The following is a 21,743-nucleotide window of genomic DNA, read 5'->3' on the forward strand; positions in this document are numbered from 1 at the left end:
AAATTACAAAACGGATTATTTCTGCAGTTACAGCACCCAGAACTAAAAGAGCCACCTTGTCAGAATGCAGCATTACTTCTGCACAAGGTGGCTCTTTTTTAGTTTCAAACGCCTGGGGGGGTGACAGGTTCCCTTTAAAGAGAACCTGTCTCCAGAAAAAAATGCTGTTCACCTGCAGATGTGGGTTTAATTTGCAGGGCAGGTTAATAGTGTTATTAACCTGCCCAGCACCTGCACTTAGCCGAATGCTGTGGAGGGAAAATTATCTTTATTCCCCTCAACAGCGTTCTGGTTTCAGTCACGGGAGCGGAGGTGCGGTTACAGCTGCCAGTGACTTAACCCGTGCCAGGGCCGCCACTATGACTGAAGCCCGAACGATGTATGCGGAATAAAAATTCATTTTCCCCCACTGCATTCGGGTAAGTGCAGGCGCCGGGCAGGCTAGTAATGCTATAAATGTGCAGATTAACTCCATATCTGCAGGTTAATGGCAATTTTCTGGTTACAGGTTCCCTTTAAGTAAGACTTGAGACTCGTATTACTTTAAATTAATTGGATATATAATCTAATCATTTTCAAGTAATAATTTCCAGCAGGGGATTACTAATAAATACAATGTATGTTTGTTTCAGAATGTTCTGCTGCTGGGACTCCCAATGGTCAATAGTAATCTGATTATGCTGAGTGTGCAAATGCCGCTCCAACTGGATAAGGAGAGCACACATCTTTGTGGTTCCTGTCCTGTGTAAATTCTTCTATGCAAGATGATGAGGAACATTCACTTGCTGTATTTTAACAGTGCTTTGAAATGCAACTCCATATTTATCCTCCTTCCTGTACCTGGTCTTTTCCTGGTATAAAATGGAGAACCTGCTCTATGGGGGAAAGAAATAAATACGAACATGAGATATGTAGATTGCACTGCTAGCTGTTTGAGGATTTTATCTGCTTAGAAACCTCGATATTTTTCTTCTTCACAGGCAAAATGTACTGGTACACATAGGTAAATCTATTTATGCCAGTAGTAGATTATAGGAAGATAAAAAAAATAAAGGTGAAAGGTAAAATTCATAATTTTAAAAACAATGTCAATCACTTGTAATAATGTATTGTGCAGATTAAGGATGTCATATTTATTGTAAAAGTTAATAAATAAAAATTGAACTATTACTTAATTTTATATTATGAGTTACATGCAAAAAAATGTGTTACACTATATAAATGACATTTAAAAATCTACTTGTTTTGCAAAAAATAAACCCCCATACAGCTAAAAGAGCTATGGTTATAAATAATGGAATGCAGAAAAATTAAATCTGGCCTTCTCAACAAGTAATGCACCAAGGTTTTTAACAAATGGAATTTCAAACTTTGTGGCACCAGCTGTCTTTTTTTGTGTAAAAAAAATAAATTAATTAATACATTTTAATATTGAAATAAAATTCTTATTAATAATATTACCATGTACCTACTGTTGCTCATTTTGCCTTTCTACCCAGTTACGGTAATTCTTCTCTTCTTTGCTCTATGTAGAAGCAGAATGTTACTTTTCCCTGCTAGTGTCCTGCCCCACTTCAACTCCTGACCCAGCTGCGTCCTCCTCTCCCTGCCATGGACTTTTGTAGTGATGACTCATGCAGGGAAAAGAGACTTCCTGTTTCTACATTGAGCAGAGAAAAAAGAATTTAACGGAGTAGAATGAGCAATTGTAATAACACAGTGGATTGCTTCTTTAATATATCATATTATTGGCATAGTTTGTGCAGCTGTCTTGACTTCTGTTCCTTTTTACAGATTTACCAAAGTAGATGTGACTTGTCCAATACTAATACCTTTCATTTTGTGTCCTTACTTTCAGATACTGGCATGGTTTGAAGAAGGTGAAGAAACTACAACTGCATTTGTGGAACCTATAGTTATTATTATGATTCTAATTGTGAATGCTTTTGTTGGAGTATGGCAGGTATGTGCTCGTGCTTACAGAGCATAAGATATGGTTGCGTTGACATTGTGATGTGTTGAAGATTATCTATTTGAATAGACTATCTAGTCGGCAGCAATAACCCCCACCACTAAGGGTATGTGAACATGGTCAGTAAACGTTGCGGGTTGGAAGCTCCATACTTCTGCAGCGTCCAACCCGCAGTGTCCAGATGTTGCATCATAGTGGATGGGATTTCGAGAAATCCCATGCTCACTATGCGTTCATAGTGACATGCGGACATCTTGCCACACCCCAGCATGTCTATTTATCTTGCGGAGTTGCTAGTCTCCGCAAGATTAATCTCACCTGTACAATGTATTGGATGTGGTGATTCCGCACGGTTCAATGAACACATGCGGAACCACGTGCGTTCAATAGCCATCAGCGCTTTGGACACAGCGGACATGAGCTGCGTCCAAAGCACTGCCGATTCCTGAACGTGGACTCATACCCTAACATCGGTCTATGCTGCTTCTTCCATGTAGACAAGATGCTTGGACTTTGTATGATAGTACAAAGAGAAGAATTTAATACCTTATAGGGCAAGCCGACTATAGAGATTACAGTGCTGCAGACTTACATAATTTGACTCCCGGTATCAGGCTGGGAAATGTGCAATATTTGACCAAATGGCATATGACAAATGAGTAGGGGCTAGAGGGAGCCCATGTGATACATTGTAAGAAATCACTAGTGACTTTATAAACACATCAGGAGGGCTACTGTAATTCTTCAAATTTAACTTCTTGATCTAAAGCGTTCTAATAATTAAAGAGGTTTTTCCATTTTCAGCAAATAATGCATAATTAAAAGGTGCTCAGTTCTTCATTATTAGAGTTGATCGAATTTGTTCGGATTTGGTCGCCGAATCTGAATTTGTCGTATTCTTATCATATTGGTACCCTATTCGTGTCGATTGTATGTTTGATGATCGGTTCCGAACATATTCGGTAAATTCTACTCCCATTGACTGACTCTAATGATGTTCGGCTGTGTTCGACGAATATTGCAAAAACATTATTCTTTACCGATCGCATTCAGAACCTATTCCGAACAAATTCGCTCTACTGTATTCATTATATTAAAGTCTATGTATGGGAAACTTGATTGTTTGCTTTAATTGAAGCTTCCTGGTCTAGTGATGATCACATGTCTTTATCACCATCTGGAAGTAAATAGTGAAGGTTCCTGTTCCTTGAAGCAACCAAAGATCTTGAAATGTTGCAGTAAGTTCATTAAATACTTGAATGCTCATTAAAGAACTTTTCATCATACAGTAATTACACTTTACATAAAATCAGGAAAAATAAGTAAAAAAAGCTAAGGTAAACGGAAAGCAAAATTGACACCTTATAAATATTTACGATATTATTCTATCATCCAGTATCAAATAACTCAGACCATCCAGCATTTGTTTCTGACTCAAATGACAAAAAGCAAACCTCTGAGCAGGAATAACCTTTTATGATCATCCTAGTAATGCAATACATAATTGTAACATTCAGTAATTTATAATATTTGATTACCTGGCATTTGTCATGTTTTAATGTCAGATAAGTCTTAGGGAATCTGTCACCCCCATGGACGTATGTAACCTATTAATATGGGCATACAGGTTATATAATGGTTAAAATAAACTTGTATATCTATATCTGTCTTGTGGAGAAATCCTTTTTTTAATTAATTTATGGTAGTGAACTCTTCAAGGCTCTGGGGCATTCGATGTTGCGCAGAAGAAACCACAAGACAACAGATATGAGGCATACAGGTATGACTATTTTAACCATTCTGTAACCTGCAGGCCCGTATTAATAGATTGCATATGTCCAAACTGGCCATCTGGCATATCTGGCAAATGCCAGAAGGGCCGGCCTCTGTAGTGAGTCGCTCAATATGTCGCTCCCTCCGCGCTGTCAGCGGGTGTTCCAATATTCACTTCTGCAGCCAGCACACCAGGCAGCATCAGCTTGCCTTGCGAACAGGATCGCGCTGCACCGCTGAAATCACTGCTGCTGTGCTAGACAGGATGAAATTGGCAGCCGCGGTCTGTGATGATCACGAGCTGCAGTGAGGTATGAGACAGAGAAGGAGGAGGTGCCCCTGTTCTGTGCTGCTCCAACCCTGCCTTTTACTGCTGCTCGTGATCAGGACATCAGACCGCCCACTTTCTCCTGTCTGGCAGGCCCAGAAACTATTTATGAGCAGCTAATAACCTTGAAGGGAACCTGTCACCCCCAAAATGGAAGTTGAGCTAAGCCCACCGGCATCAGGGGCTTATCTACAGCATTCAGGAATGCTGCAGATAAGCCCCCGATGTATCCTGAAAGATGAGAAAAAGAGGTTAGATTATACTCACCCAGGGGCGGTCCCGGTACGATGGGCGTCGCGGTCCGGTCCGGGCCTCCCATCTTCTTACGATGACGTCCTCTTCTTGTCTTCACGCTGCAGCTCCGGCGCAGGCCTATTTTGTCTGCTCTGTTGAGGGCAGAGCAAAGTACTGCAGTGCGCAGGCGCTGGGCCTCTCTGACCTTTCGCGGCGCCTGTGCACTGCAGTGCTTTGCTCTGCCCTCAACAGGGCAGACAAGGTACGCCGGAGCCGCAGCGTGAAGACAAGAGGACGACGTCATCCTATGAAGATGGGAGGCCCCGGACCGGACCGCGACGCCCATCGGACCTGACCGCAGCTGGACCGCCCCTGGGTGAGTATAATCTAACCTCTTTTTCTCATCTTTCAGGATACATCGGGGGCTTATCTACAGCATTCCTGAATGCTGTAGATAAGCCCCTGATGCCGGTGGACTTAGCTCAACTTCAATTTTGGGGGTGACAGGTTCCCTTTAATGTGAGTGCAGGAGCAGAAGCACAGAAAGCAAGCATCGGATTTGTGCCTAGGAACAAAGAAGATGTTAAGAGTCAAGCATTAGTCTAAGAGGAAAAAAAAAGCGGCGTCCACTCTTCTCCCATGCCACTAACTCCAAAAGAAAATCACCTTTCCTGTGCTGAACTAGAACTCCCAGCATGCTATAGGCGTTGCAGGACATGCTGCTGGGAGTTACAGTTCTCCTCCAAAGGCAAAAGGATAATAGTTAACCATATGACATTAATGGCACCTATGGGATCTTAACCGCTTCACCCAAAAGCCTGTTTTTGCCTTCCTGACCAAGCCAATTTTTTCAATTCTGACCACTGTCACTTTGAGGTCATAACTCTGGAACGCTTAAAAAAAAAAAAAATGGGAGACCTCTGCATCCATAATTAAGGCTTATATAGCCTCCACCTCTGGAATATATGGTTGGAAGAGTTGGAGGCTCATCTAACAAAGAAGACACCCAGAGATGAGATCTTGGAATCTATGCCGTTGCTCAAAATGTCAACAGGTTTTATAGCAGAAGCCTCAGCAGAATCCATTAGATTTGCCGTAAGGAATGGGGCACTAGCCAATACGGCTAAGCAAGCAATGTGGCTGAAAACGTGGTCAAGGGATTGTCACTCGAAGAATAAATTGTGCTCCATTCCCTTTTCAGGCCTTCGAATATTTGGTCCGGTACAGGACGATATGTTATAAAAGGAGTGGGATGGAAAATAAAAAGGGGGTTTCCAGAATAGAAACCTAAAAAAAGTTGCTTCCTTTTGGAAGCCTTATTCCCATCAGAAACCGGAATACAAAGGGAAAGGGAAGACCGGTAGATGGAGCCACCTTAAGGGCGGTAAAGGAAGAAGTTAGTTTTCCGCTTTAGCAAATGGTTCATGTAAACAATGACACCAGGAAAGTGGGCGTGAGACTCCCAAACTCTCTTCCGGCTTGGTCAGAGGTATCCAAGAACCCATGAGTACTGCAAACGGTAGCAGAGGGTTGCAAGATATAATTCATGCTGATCCCCAAGGAAATTCCACCTAACTATCCAGTCTCCCCAGGTCGCAAGAAGTTTGCTGGCGGACGTAAAGAAGTTGGTGGAATCAGGAGCAGTGGGTCCAGTGCCAGAGTCAGAATGGGGTCTCTGTTATTATTTGGGCCTGTTTTCAATAAAGAAACCAGGTGGAGACTATTACACCATAATAAATCTGAAGTCACTAAACAGATGGGTATCATACAAAAGATTCAAATTGGAGTCTATAAGATTTATGACTCCATTGATTAAGGAGAATATGGTAATGTGCTCGTTGGATCTCAAATAAGTGTATTGTCACGTGCCTATTAATCCGCACAGCCAGCGGTATCTAAGATTTGCGTTGGTAGAGGGGGGCAAAACTCAACATTACCAATTCAGATGCCTGCCATTTGGTCTTTTCTCAGCACCATTTTTTCACCAAGCTGGTGGCAGGTTATGGCCTTTCTCAGGGAGCAAGGAATATTAATTGTCCAGTATCTGAACAACTTCCTGTTGATGGCGGAGTCCGCCCAGCAACTGAGGACAAGTTTAACTTCAACCATCTTAGTGTTAAACAACAATACAGGCACTTTCCATTAAAAGCCTATACCTAAGGATCTTAGATGAATGCATTGTTCTTTGCTTAGACCCTGCGTTCTTGCAAAAAGTTGTACCATCCTTTCATATGACTCAAGAGGTAATCATGCCTTCTTTCTGGCAAGACCATAAAAATAGTCAGGAACGGTCTTTTCATTCCCTAGATGTCAGAAGGGTAGTCCTCGGGTACTTGGAAGCCACAAAGGACTGGCAAACAGATGCCAGTATGTTCTTGGGGTAAAAAAAAAAGGGGGAAAAGGCGTCAAAAGTGACAGCACGATGGGTCAGATCAGTGATCAGCCTGACCTACACATCGGAAGGGAAGTCTCCTCCAGTCAATATCAGAGCCCATTCCAAAAGAGCAGTAGACAGTTCTTGAGCAGAGCAAGCAGGGGCTCCGGTGGACCAAATCTGCAGCGCTGCAACATGGACAAATCTGAATACCTTTTGCAGACACTATAAATTAGATAATTTATCTTGTCCAAAAGATGGCCTTCGTAAGGAAGGTCCTCCAAGCAGTGGTCCCGCCCTGAATGTATCCTCTGGCATTCTCCTGATGGTGCTGTCAGGAGGGATGTCCTGGAAAGTAGGCATTAGACCTACCGGTAATAGGTTTTCCAGGAGTCTATCATGACAGCACAAATTGCATTCCCTCCCTTAAATTCCTATCTAATATGTGACAGTAACATATGTAGAAGGAAAACTAAATAAAATAGAGTTGCATCCATCCTGGTGTGGTGCTTGAAAAAAATCACTGAGGGGTGGTGGAAGGAGGGGCCTTTTAAACTCTTGTGTGCTCCTGTCCCTATCAAGGATAAGGACAACCTCCTGATGGTGCTGTCGTGGTGGATTCCTGGAAAACCTATTACGAGTACGTCTAATGCCTACTTTTTGCTTCACCACATGTTGAGAACTGTAATTTTTCCATATTTTGGCTGACAGTCAAGGCTTGTTTTTTTGCAGGACGAGCTGATGTTTTTTTTGGTACCATTTTTGGGCACATGATACTTTTTGATTGCTTTCTATGCCGGTTTTTGGGTTACAGAATTAACATTTCTTTTTTGATTTGCGCTCTCACCACGCGACTTCTGTCGCCCTCCATGTGCGCAGACACATTCAGGATCCCTCTTCACATCCAGGCTTCTTTGAAAACTCTGTTGGAACCAGTTTTCACAGGATATATGTATTTCCCAGTATACCAGTATAATTGTTCTGATGAAGGTGCGGATGTGGACCAAAAACGTTCAACTTTTGTCTCTATGGCTGCATATTGAATAAATAACTAAACACGCTAAAGTATTTTTGAGTGCCAAGTTTCTCTATTGTCTGGTTTTGTTTTTTTTTTACAGTTTAAAGCTGCCTTACCAATTTTACTACACTTTGTTCTTTGGGTCAGTACGATTACAGCGATACCTCATTTATATTTATTTATTTTTTTATGTTTTGGCACTTTTACACAATAAAAACTTTTATATAAAAAATAATTTTTGCATTGCTTTGTTCTGAAAGCTATAACTTATTTTTCTGCTGATGGCGCTGTATGACTGCTTTTTTTGGGGGGGACAAGGTGACCTTTTCAGTGGTACCATTTTTATTTACAGTTATCTTTTTGATTACGTTTTATTGCAATTTTTGTTCTGCGTTATGATAAAGCATTGTTTTTTGCCTCTTTTCATTTATTTTTTTGACGTGTTCACTGATGGGGTTAACTAGTGGGACAGTTTTATAGAGCGGGCCGTTACGGACACGGCAGTACCAAATATGTGTACTTTTATTGTTTCTTTTACATAAATGTATTTATTGGAAAAATGTTTAGTTTTTTTCTAATATAATTATAATATATTTTTACACTTTTTAATATATAGATATATATATATATATATATATATATATATATATATATATATATATATATATATATATATATATATATATATATATATATATATATATATATATATATATACATACACACACACTCACTGGCCACTTTATTAGGTACACCTGTCCAACTTCTTGTTAACACTTAATTTCTAATCAGCCAATCACATGGCGGCAACTCAGTGCATTTAGGCATGTAGACATGGTCAAGACAATCTCCTGCAGTTCAAACCGAGCATCAGTATGGGGAAGAAAGGTGATTTGAGTGCTTTTGAACGTGGCATGGTTGTTGGTGCCAGAAGGGCTGGTCTGAGTATTTCAGAAACTGCTGATCTACTGGGATTTTCACGCACAACCATCTCTAGGGTTTACAGAGAATGGTCCGAAAAAGAAAAAAAATCCAGTGAGCGGCAGTTCTGTGGGCGGAAATGCCTTGTTGATGCCAGAGGTCAGAGGAGAATGGGCAGACTGGTTCGAGCTGATAGAAAGGCAACAGTGACTCAAATCACCACCCGTTACAACCAAGGTAGGCCTAAGAGCATCTCTGAACACACAGTGCGTCGAACTTTGAGGCAGATGGGCTACAGCAGCAGAAGACCACACCGGGTACCACTCCTTTCAGCTAAGAACAGGAAACTGAGGCTACAATTTGTACAAGCTCATCGAAATTGGACAGTAGAAGATTGGAAAAACGTTGCTTGGTCTGATGAGTCTCGATTTCTGCTGCGACATTCGGATGGTAGGGTCAGAATTTGGCGTAAACAACATGAAAGCATGGATCCATCCTGCCTTGTATGGAGCATCTTTGGGATGTGCAGCCGACAAATCTGCGGCAACTGTGTGATGCCATCATGTCAATATGGACCAAAATCTCTGAGGAATGCTTCCAGCACCTTGTTGAATCTATGCCACGAAGAATTGAGGCAGTTCTGAAGGCAAAAGGGGGTCCAACCCGTTACTAGCATGGTGTACCTAATAAAGTGGCCGGTGAGTATGAGTGTGTATATATATATATATATATATATATATATATGTATATGTATATATATATATATATATATATATATTATATTATATATTATTTTTACATTGTCCCATCCTGGGACATCGCTGGTCTGATATGCTCCACTGCAGAGTATCACATCAGCATCTGACAGGCAGTGAGGGAGGCATGCTGAGAGCAGGTGCTCACAAGCCACCTTCTGTGAAGGACCCCGCCGCCATCTTGCAGCCGGGGGTCTCCATGGAGACCATCAGGACATCGCATCACGTTGTCCCCTGATGGAAGTGCGCAGGGAACTTATTCCCTGTGCGGTGCTCATCTATGCTGCTGTCACTACTGACTGCGGCATCAGATGGGTTAAATGCCTGTTTTCGGTGCTAGCACCGATCGTGGGCATTGCTGCGGGGTGTCACCTCACACAGAGATGAAACTCGTACCCGATCGCTGCTGTGCTCAGCGTGAGGCTGTGCAATCTGTGCGCCATACCTGTACTGTAAAGGTATGGCGCATGTCAGGAAGGGGTTAAATGGTGGTGCTGGATCCACATGCTGCACGTATCAGACATTGGCTGTATAATTCCAGCCAGGTATGTTTGACCTGCAGCGTTTCAGGGAAAGAATACTTTAAAGGCCACCGAGGATCGAGGCTGCGCAGGTGACTGGTCAGACATGCGGGTCCATGGTGGCTACTCCCAGTACGCTCCCACTGAGGGACAGTGTTCTTTCTGCATTCGTGTACAGGAAGAGATCAGTCATTGGCAGCAGGAGGGGAGAAGTCAAACATGTTTTTCTCTGTGAAGCCGCAGCATTTCGGAGACAAACATACCTGGCTTCGGTCATACAGCCAGTGCTGGAAATATGTTGACCATTTTTCAGACAGCAGGTATCAGCTGTCAGGTTCACTTCAAAGGGTTTGTTCAGTGCTGTTTACTTCTGCATTGGGAGGTGCGCAGCCCTGAAGACGTAGTCTACAGATAGCAGGAAAAAGTAGAGGAAAAAAATGCATTCACTGGCCTTTAAAATGTTTCTTCTTTACTGGAAAATTAAAAAGTGTTTGCAGGGGTGAATGGGATGCTTGCAGGATGGCAGTCCTTTCTCAACAACTGGTGGTTCAACAGATCCTGCAAGTATTCCATTCACCCCTGCAAACCTTATGTTTTAATTTTCCAACAAAGAAGAAACGTTTTAAAGAACGATGAGTGCGTTTATTCCTCTACTTTTTCCTGCTAAGCTGTTCATGATATTTTATACACATCTGTGTTCCTGCAAGGTCTGCTTCCCTGGTTATCCCATGCATGAAATGGAGTATCTGTAGATGGTGCCAGCACACATCTTTGCTGCATATAGTCAGAGATACCCGAAAGGACAGATGCATGAATGGCAGCTTTCATGACCATGTCTTGGTAGGTAGGTATGATTTGACGGCAGGATATCAGCAACACTGTTTCCAATGTGGTAGTAAACATGTATGGGTGCATTTGAGCCGAGTCTCGCCAACAATCGCAGAATGCTCCTAATATTTTCTAATGCCGAATCGGCAGGAGAAAATAATTGCAGATCTGAGCTGCCCCATAGAATAACCCTGGTTATGAGTGTTTTATCACATAGCACTCGGTCATGTTATACACTCGTGTGACCCCGGCCTTCGAGCCATAAATAGGACTGAGCTGTAATACTGAACCGTCTGTGACTGTTATGTAGTCGTGTTACTCACCTCACTACTTGTAACATACAGGCGCACAAAAATGTTACACATTCACCATGTGACAAGTGGGTCTGTGTACCTTCAAATGCCATGGCTGAATTTTAGTGCCAGTCTGACCTTGCGTCAAAGGGGGTGATGGATTCCCTTTAATGAAATCCGGCTTTGCAGCGTGTCTACTGAACAGGATGTCTGCCAAGGAGGGGAGAAAGGGGTAGATGATTGCGATCACCGGGCACTCACTCTGTAGTAAGCCCTGACTGCTCATAGCACCTTGTGCCACCCACATGACTGGAAGCAAGTGGCTACATGGAGAATAGAACTTCCTTTTCTTCATGCAAGCAAAAATCCAGTACGCTCCCGCATATGATAAAACCTGTATTTTCCTGCAGAGTAGTATTATGGATGTAGGTAAATTTTGTGGTGGGTTTGTTTCCTTTTAGTGAGGTTTCCTGATTGAGGAGTGCTTTTTACGATACAAACTCATGTCTTTGGTGATTTTAAAAATGTTGTTGAAATTTATTTCAAAGTTGTCTGTCTATCGCTAATTAAGACATCCATGGTATGAAGCAGCCAGGATAAATTTGTATTTTCCCTGTGTAGAGAAATGTTTCATTCTATTACGCACTTGAGTAGGAGAAATTCTGGGTGGCTCATAGATCTCAGCCAGGGGGATCTCCCTGGAAAGTTCTCCTTGGCACACCGCAAACATACAACAAGTTGGCAGTTTGAAAACAAAAATGGATTTTCTTAACTAAATTTTAGAATGGGAAAAAGTTCCAAGTGACTTTAAATATAACCTTCTCTTTTGAAAGAACTTGCGGTGCAGTAGAATGGACATGAGCCTTTCGTGCAGGGAAAAGACTTTGCAAAAACATCTGTCGCATAAAGTGGTAGCCTAGTTATAATGTATTAGGCGTCTGTAAAAAGTATTTCCTAAATTAAAGAACTCGCTCTTTTCCTGCCAGGAAAACAAGGCGACATACTTGGAGTTTCTCACTGGCTTAAATCAATAGCAGTTATTTTTTATTTATTGAAAATTGTCAAAACTTTTGCCACCCATAAATTCTGGTTTGATGCCTTAGCTGTGAGTCTTCAGCTTGTAATGGGGATAACTTTCATATCCCCATCCGCTTTCTGGTATGTGTTTTCTCTTCCTAAATTTGTCATTGCTGTTTGTGTCCCCACTTTTTCTTCTGTGTACAATGTCCCTCTTTGTGTTTTGGTGTCTGGTGGGACGTTGTAAGTGGTCAACCTGTCAAACCCTATTAGTGTCACAGGTCACTAGGAGACTTCTCCAGACTGCCATTGTGCAGGAAATGGACTTGTCTTTAGAAGACATCTGTGTAGGCCTGCATAAGGGCTTGATGTCACCGTCATTGAGGGAAGTGTGATGAGTGTTACACAGTAGCAATCATGAATAGAGGGGACTAGTAAAAGTAGTTATTAACGAAAGGAAGTTGGGAAGAGTAACTGCAGTTCGTGCCTGAGGGACCTGCTGACACTATGCTGAAACAGGCCTTTAGACAGGCCAGTGGGCTACAGTAAGAAACTGGAAGAGACTTTGGTAGCCTGTATAGTGAAGTGCAGCAGGCTGGAACACCGCCTCCATGAGACATGCTGGTGGGCTGATGGCAGACCCTGATAGACACTGAAATTCATATTCTAGTCATGTGTGGACTATGAGTAAGCCTGCCCATTTGGAGTGTACTGATGACAGAGACAGAATTTCCTGAGGCCTAATGTGCCAGCCTGTGTGCGAGGGTACTGGTGGGGCAAAGAGGGGTAAGTTCTAGTCACGTCACGTGCTAAAGAGGAGCAGGTTCTAGTATAGTGAGTTATTCTTATGTAACAAGTGGAAGATTGAGCATTGCAGTGTTTCCAAGACAGTAAGAATTATGTGCTAAAATTTCAGTTGCAGTGTTGCTGCAAGCTGTTTATTCTTTAAAAGACCGTACCCTTTTGAACTGGGTATGTGTTTGCTACTTCGTAACCTGTCTTGCTAACCCCCCAAAAATTGTGATGTCAATAACGTAAAAGAATTTTAGCTTGTGCGAAAGTTTTATGCAAAGAGGCCGGACTAGTGGATTTCAGCGAAGATGTTAATCGGTGGTTAACAAGCTACATACTGTAGTTAATGATTTTAGTACCTTCTTTTTTGATTGTAAGCGTGTGACGCCAGGGTCCTGTACCAGTCGATCAGAGAGTTTACTTTTATATGTTTCATATATGTATTATATATGTATCCCTTTTCACGTGTACAGCACCCCGGAATTGATGGTGCTTTAAAAATAAATAATAATCCTTTTTATTCCACATCTATCTTGCAGGAAAGAAATGCAGAGAGTGCCATTGAAGCTCTGAAGGAATATGAACCAGAGATGGGCAAAGTAATCCGCGCAGACAGGAGTGGTGTGCAACGTATCAGAGCAAGAGATATTGTTCCCGGGGACATTGTAGAGGTGGCAGGTACTGTTCCTGTTTCGGAGAAAAAAAAAAAAAGTCCAGCCATTTTTATTTTTTACTTACTGTCATACAAATATTTATGGCAAATAAACGGTACTTTGCCTGTATGTTGAAATAGAATACCATATTTATTGTACTACCCGGTTAGTTTCTGCTGCTGAAGCACAAACCGGAAAATCATTATTATTATCTTTGTTATTATGATAGAGTTCTTAGTTTTGCTCATTTTATTGTGGGACCAGTTAACTGTGGTTTTTCATTGGCAAAAGAAATGTCACAAAGCAGTAAGAAGATAGCCCCGACGTGTTAAATGCCAAATTCTGAGCTAGTGTATTGCTTCTCCATCATTTCATCAAAATACTGATTCTATTTCATGCCTCATTACTTAGCATTTAATATACTATTCAAATACTGCTGAGTTGGATTCTCTTGCCTGTGGAAAGCTGCAGGATACTTTTCCAGAGTTTTTTTTTTTTTGTTCCTTCAGAAAACCATGGTACTTTCCATATGTAGTTCTGCCAGTAGCAACCCTAAGGACAATCTGACCACATAAATAGAAAGTGCAGAATGAAAGCTTTGTAGGAAATGAAAAAATGTTGGAAAGTTACTAAAATAATTTTGAGTAGCGGAATCTGTAATCAGTTTCCCATTGTAACTATATTTAAAATGAGGCAAACCACACTGATAGAATTCAAGAGATAATCACATTGACTGTACAAATTAGCAATCACATAGTAAAATGACATGCAAATGTTAATAATGAGACCGTATTTATTTTAGAATGTCATGGTTTAAAAAAAATTAAAAGAACAATTAAAAAAAAAAAAAGTTAACCCAAAACCAAACGAAGACAACGTGTTGTGTACTGGGTTAAAAAAGTGCTACATCCTTGTCATACATTTGACTATGCTGCACACATTGCGGATTGTATTTGTTTTAGCCGCGTTTTTTGCCATAAAAACGCACACACAACACAACCCATTGAATTCAATGTGATTCCGCAATGCTGAGCTAATGCTGCATATTTTTCTGTGGCGGAATCGCATCTTTGTGCGGAATCGCAGTGATTCCGCACACATAGGAATCCACATTACCACACAGGGCTTCGTCCCCACACATGATTATTGTTATTAACTTCATTTTAAGTTAATTTACCACCTGCATAAGTGCTATTGAATGTTGTCATTATTTACTTTAGTTTAATCACTAGCAGTGTTAATTAGATAGCAATGAGCGTGCTGAGCGTTAGCTGGCTGGAAACATTTAGTATAGTATATACGTGTGTCATCTCCTCCTGTATATAGTATATACCTGTATGTCATCTCCTCCTATATATAGTATATACCTGTAAGTCATCTCCTCCTGTATGACTTTTGTGTTTCGACTTTTATGTGGCGAGGTTGGTGTGTGTGTGTGTGTGTGTGTGTGTGGTGAAGTGTGCTGAGGGTGGTATATGTGTTCAAGCACGTGGTAGTGTGTGGCGCATTTTGTGTGTGTGTTCATATCCCTGTGTGTGGTGAGTATCCCATGTCGGGGCCCCACCTTAGCAACTGTACGGTATATACTCTTTGGCGCCATCGCACTCATTCTTTAAGTCACCCTTGTTCACATCTGGCAGCTGTCAATTTGCCTCCAACACTTTTCCTTTCACTTTTTCCCCATTATGTAGACAGGGGCAAAATTCTTGGTGAATTGGAAAGCGCGGGGTTAAAATTTCGCCTCACAACATAGCCTATGACGCTGTCGGGGTCCAGACGTGTGACTGTGCAAAATTTTGTGGCTGTAGCTGCGACGGTGCAGATGCCAATCCCGGACATACAAACACACACACAAAAACACACACACAAAAACACACACACACACACAAAAAACACACACACACACACACACACAAAACACACACACAAAAACACACACACACACAAAAAACACACACACACACACACACACAAAACACACACACAAAAACACACACACACACACACACACAAAAACACACACACACACAAAAACACACACACACGCACACACACACACACACACTCAGCTTTATATATTAGATTTTAGGAGTTGGACCATTTTATATTTAAATAAAAAATAAAGATTATTTTGGCTCTGACTCCACCAAAATTGAAACTGACTCCACAGCTCTGCTCATTAGTACAGTCGATTGTGCACACATCCCAAATTAGTTATTTTTTTGTTGTTGTCATTTCCATAGTAACAGCCAACAATAGTCTTGTGTTCTCTTCACAATAGCACATGTCTAGGCCTCTTAAGTGGCTTCTGCACAAGAAATACTAGTAGGAAACATTTTGAGACAGCATTTATTCAATAACCTGCATGCTCTTTGTGACCTATCATGTTTGCCTACACCTTTTCATGGTTATTACTTTTTGTTGGCAGTTTTTTTTTTTTTGCTTACAAAAGTAATAAATCTGCAATGTAATGAACCCTTCCTAATTTATCCCAACTCTTCTTATCCTCTACACCGAACCTCCAAAATCCACATCTTATGATGGTTGAATCCCTCTTTTTCACCTTCCTTACACTTTCTACCATTCATACGGTAGCCCAATATATCGCTGCTGATATCCTTTCATACAATACCTTGTACCAGTGCTTACAAAATGTGTTAGTGTACTGTTAGTGAACTCTCTGCCGTATGATGTTGTAATGAGTGATTCATTAATTAAATTTAAGAGGGGACTGGATGCCTTTCTGGAAAAGTGTAATGTTACAGGGTATATATACTAGATTCCTTGATAGGGCGTTGATCCAGGGAACTAGTCTGATTGCCGTATGTGGAGTCGGGAAGGAATTTTTTTCCCCATGGTGGAGTTACTCTTTGCCACATAGGTTTTTTTTGCCTTCCTCTGGATCAACATGTTAGGGCATGTTAGGTTAGGCTATGGGTTGAACTAGATGGACTTACAGTCTTCCTTCAACCTTAATAACTATGTAACTATGTAACTATGTAAATAGAAAATTCTGGCACCGGGCCTTAACTTTATATAGATTACATAATAGATATTATTGATAGGCAATATAATTATCACTAATATGGAAGCATGAGCATGTTCTAAATACCTTCTGGTTAGTGATATCTGGATGCTTTTCATCATAAAACTCAGATGCAGTGTTATTGAATAATTTACTGTAGTGTTATTGAATAATTTACTGTAACTTGTTTCCATTTTATTAGCAAAAATAGCATAATGGCATGAGCCATAGATTCATAGATTAGACACATTCATGCTTTTTGCTCTCATAAAATGAAAAAATCCTACAGTAAAGCAAGCAACTTAGTGCAGCAAAGATTTCAAGTGCTGATTCTCATCATTTATGTAGCATGTTTTTTTCCGATACACCTAAGATTTGACTCCTTATTTCTGTTGCAATTTTTTTTTGACCCGTATGCGTGGTAAAGTGGTTTCTTGCTTTTTTTCAGCTTTGCTTAGCTTTGCAGATTACTTCTGAATTATCCTCCTAGGAAACCACATTTTTTCATTCCTACAGTTGATACACCTGTTAAAGGACTAATTTAGCAATCATTAACCTGCTACGTACTGAATTTATAAATCATGGAGAGTCAAAACCTTTTTTTTTTTTTTCTAGACACGAACTCACTAACCATCATCTGTTCACAAATCGTATATCATTCTGGCTTAATTGGGTCTGCCAGCTGATTATGCTTTTGAGGTCTAAATTTTTTTTTAATCTTAAACAATGCAAGAATGTCTGTGCCCCATGGCTAATAAAAGCAATGAAAGAAAACCGCAGACATATAAGCATGAGTCCACTAATGTCACTCATCAAAAGTGTTCCTATCGCTCTCCGCAGTGACCGGCAATGTACATGTAAATGGCAGCCTGTCAATCGCTACTGTGAGGAGTGACCTCCTGGACTGGTACCATTCCAGAGATGCTGGTGCTGTGTATACTGTCACATGCAGCGTGACATTATGTCCCATAAGCGCTGCACCCAATCAGCACCACTGATCAGATGCAGTGCTCATAACTACCCCAGATGTCCGAGGTTTGTCCTAGGGAAGTATAAGCAAAGTAGCCCATTAGCGGACTCTGGCTACAGCACTAGTATGCTACGATAGCGCAAATCCAAGAACTGAGTATATGCTGTTTTTATTCTCCATGAGGCCATGTTTCACTTAAGACTTGGATTGCCTGCCCCTTTTAACCTCTGACCAAGCCTTGACAAACTATTACATTATATGTTGGGTACCCATCTTTGATGCAGGCTCAGGAGCTGTCTTTCCAGCAGATGGCTGATGATGATACATTAGGGATGGAACCAGTGGTATGGCTATTTCTTCAAAGTGATTAGGGAGATTTTTTTCAACATGACAATGTCAGGCCGCATGCTGCTTGTGTTACTGTGTGCAGCCTGCTTGGCCTAACTGTGCCATCATACTTTTCTCCCAACATGCATATCTTAGACATCATTGATTGGCCAGAAAATCACTAAGATGCCTTTGCAATTGCCGAACTACATTCAACATGGTAGTATATTCCCCAGACAACCATTAATGACCTCACATGCCAAGGCTTGCAAGTGCGTTTATTTGAGCATGGTGTTTCTACTCAAAACTAAATAAATGGAAGATATTTTGAAAGTCATTCCATTTTGTCATCATTTACATATTATTAACATGTCTATTAATCCTGATTCCACAATTTCCATCTTGGTGTTCCAGTTTTATGTGGTAACACCGTATCCATAAATTTCCAGTCTTCTAAAATCTAAAATTTTAACTTTATGCCTGAAAACTGTGTATGGAGAAAAAGAAAACACCAAAATGATATAAAAGGACCTTACATCATGTAATAAACAGTTTCACAGTTCCTTCGACTGAAAATTGTAAATATTGTAGGTGTCATGGTAATGGCGACACAAGAACGTGTGTGTTTGTGTATATATATATTGTTAATAAATATATATTTCCTAAAGTTTGTCATTGACACAATGGTACTGAATTGGGGAATACTGTTTCTATGCATTTAATTGTGCAATGAATACCAGAAAAACAAAACCCCAAGCTATCTGAGAATTGCAGGGAAAGGGGGTGGGGGCTTCTCAATTTTCTGCACTCGGAAAATGATAAAAGAAGAAAGAATCCATTACATTGAAAGGTAAAATGGATGGTGTCTAAGTTGTCCCGCAAAAATAACGTGTGGCTACATTAACACATGAAAAAGTTTTCATTCTTTTGACAGGGTAAAAATAAATGCAAAAACAGAAAATGACAATGTTGGGAATTGTTAAAGCAAAATAAAAATACAAGCACATAAATACAGCAGGATCACCCAGCAAACCTAAAAAAAATACATACACATGTAGATTCTATGGTGATGTAAAGTAATTTTAAGTTGTCTACTTTGATTTTAGTTGGTGACAAAGTGCCTGCTGACATTCGAATTATTGAAATCCGATCAACAACTTTACGTGTTGATCAGTCCATTCTGACAGGTAAGAACCTAAACTTAAGTTACTTTACCGCTAATACCATTAGAGGTGTGTGGCAGGATTTTCAACATATTGCTACATGACAAAGAAAGACCCCCATAGTAAAATTTTTGACATTTTTGTTATGTGTATATTTAGCTTCTTGGGATCGTTTAGTATATTATTTCTAAGCCAAAATTTACATGTAGAGTGACCATTTTATTAGTTCCATAGTAAAAGTGACAGCTAGTAGAAAGAGTAAAAGATTTGTATTTTATGGTATTTCTGTTGTAAAATTACAAACAATCCCTTATCCTTTGGATAGGGGATAACTTGCTATCTGCTGGGGGTCCAACCAACAGTCCCAGATTAGGATAGGGGATGACTTGCTAATCACTCTAGGTCTGATCACTGCAATTCCCAGCAATCCCGAGAAAGGGGCTTGAGATCTCTGAGAACTGTTATTTGCAGCCCTGTTGTGAATGTAGCACTGGTGTACAGACAGAAAAGGGCCACTGTGCAATAACAATACATGGGCCCTTTGCGGCCTTAGAGCTCCTAAAAGTGCAAAATTACACCTGATTTGGAGGTAGAAATGGGCCCCTTATCTATTGGGCCCCTGTTTGTTCGCACAGGTTGCACCAATGATATGTCCGCCCCTGGAATGTAACGCAGGTATGCTTGTATGGCCTCTGCTCCATTTGTTGCCAAGCACCCCATTCGGCTATTTCCATCTGTCAGATAATGTGCATCAGGCACATGTGTGATTGGCTAATTGTCAGTTGTTGTTGTCTGTTAGCCTATCGCGGATGCCTTTTATGAGGCAAAGCGCTAGCCAACCCAGGCAAGTGTGATAAACCATTCTGAACGGGTAAGAGGCTTTGGATGTGTGGATCCGGGCACAGAGACATCCTATAGGTCATCATGATTGGCTTAATCTCAATCACTAGATCAAAGCGGCCAGATATTTGTGATTATGAGGACACTGATAACCCCACACCCCTTGAGGAAGCTGCACCCGAAATGAACATTGGAGTCAATTGCTGGTGCAATGCTGGAATATAACAATGGGTATTTATCACCTGTAAGATCTAAGAACTATGATGTTTTCTGTGAGTATGTCACTTATGCAATCTACCCTGGCACTGAATTATATGCATTGATTGTGTTTTATACTTGATATCTGACACTTGGCAAGTAATTACAATTCAGCCATGTGATATATTCAATGTGGCCATGCCTTTGAAGATGTTTTTACCTTGTTTGAATGACTAAAGTGTATCACCATATAACCATTTGATATATGACATGACTGCAATTCTATATACACAAACTTTAATTCTATATACACACTCATGCACACACAAAAAACGCACACAAATGCAGCTGGTGAAATAAAGAATTAAACACCACCAATTTTCTAAGTAAATATACTTCTCAAGGTGCTGTTGACATGAAATTGTCACCAGATATCGGTAACGACCCATGCAATGCATACAGGTAAAGAAATCAAACCTTAGATGTCCATAAATTATGTGTAATAATGAGAAGTTACTTAGGGAAAAAGTATTGATCACCTGAAGACAGGTTCCAAAAAACCATGGAAAGTATTAACACCAGCTGAAATCTATCAGCAGTTAGAAAGCAATCCTGCCACTTAGTAAAAAATATCTGCTGTTTAAACTGATGGACAATAAAATTGATGGATAAAATCAGTGAGATGTCTCAAGATATTTGCAACCTTATTGTTTCAAAACATACTGATTGCATTGGTTGCAGAAACATTTCTAAACTACTGAAGGTTCTAGTGAGAATTGTTGGTGCCATAATACGGAAGTGGAAAGAACATTATTTCACCATAAACAGGCCACATGCAGATGCTCTCCACAGAGAGATGAAGAGTCATCAAAGAGCCAAAGACCACCTATGGCAAGTACAATTATTTCAAAGAGAACTATTTCAATCAATCTCTGAGTCCTGTATGGAGTATGTAAGATTCCATTGTTGAACAATAAGAAGCATGTTCAAACGTGTTTAATTTTTGCTCAACAACATTTAGACAACCCTGCGAAATACTGGGAGAATATAGTCTGGTGAGATGAGACCAAAATTGACCTCTTTGGATGCTATAATGCACACCATGTTTTGAAGACTAAAATGCACTGCATGTCTCCCAAAAAACACCCTACCAACAGTGAACTTTGGAAGTGGGAACATCATGGCGTGGGGCTGTTTTTTCAGCATATGGCCCTGGCAAACTTCACATAATTTGAAGGAAGGATAAATGGACAAATATGCCAAGACATTCGTGATAAAAATCTATTTTCCTATCGCCACGACAGCACCCACAACGAGAGAGGGGATCCGCCCACCTTCCGGACAGGAACCTACAGGTTAAAAAGGGGCGGTCCCCCTCGCCCTCCAGTTTGGGTTCCTGTCCGGACGGCGGGAGCCTACAGGTTTCGATCGCTTACCCGGGTCCGCCAAGCCTCTGTGCGGTGTCCAGGTGAGAACGGCAGAGTCGGGGGCCCGGAAGCAGCGTCGCAGGAAGTCCTGTGTCCAGCTTCCCCCCTCGTCTGGCGGCATGACCGAGCGGTCGAGGTGGCGTTCCCGGGGGAAGGCGCGCCGCCCCGGGTCGTCCACGCGCGCGCGACGCTGCAGGAGCAGGTCGGCGCTTATGACCCGGAAGTGATCTAACGACTTCCGGAGGAAGCCGGGAGGAGGAGCGCGGGACCTTTGAAAGGCAGGCAGCGCTTGGTGAGTGGTGTGCGGCAACATG

The 21,743-nt window shown here is 41.1% G+C and overlaps 1 protein-coding gene across 2 annotated transcripts in view; it reads left to right on the forward strand.

Annotated features, from left to right (window-relative positions):
• ATP2A3 (ATPase sarcoplasmic/endoplasmic reticulum Ca2+ transporting 3) overlaps positions 1-21,743 on the forward strand; it is a 324,456-nt gene that overhangs the window by 140,213 nt on the left and 162,500 nt on the right. For both annotated transcript variants that reach the window (XM_077296494.1, XM_077296493.1), the window contains exons 4-6: positions 1,859-1,963; positions 13,366-13,504; positions 18,908-18,988. In XM_077296494.1, coding sequence (XP_077152609.1) covers positions 1,859-1,963; positions 13,366-13,504; positions 18,908-18,988 — 325 coding nt within the window. The remainder of the gene's footprint in view (positions 1-1,858; positions 1,964-13,365; positions 13,505-18,907; positions 18,989-21,743) is intronic.

Source organism: Ranitomeya variabilis, chromosome 3 (genome assembly GCF_051348905.1).
Source record: "Ranitomeya variabilis isolate aRanVar5 chromosome 3, aRanVar5.hap1, whole genome shotgun sequence".
NCBI classification, from domain to species: domain Eukaryota; kingdom Metazoa; phylum Chordata; class Amphibia; order Anura; family Dendrobatidae; genus Ranitomeya; species Ranitomeya variabilis.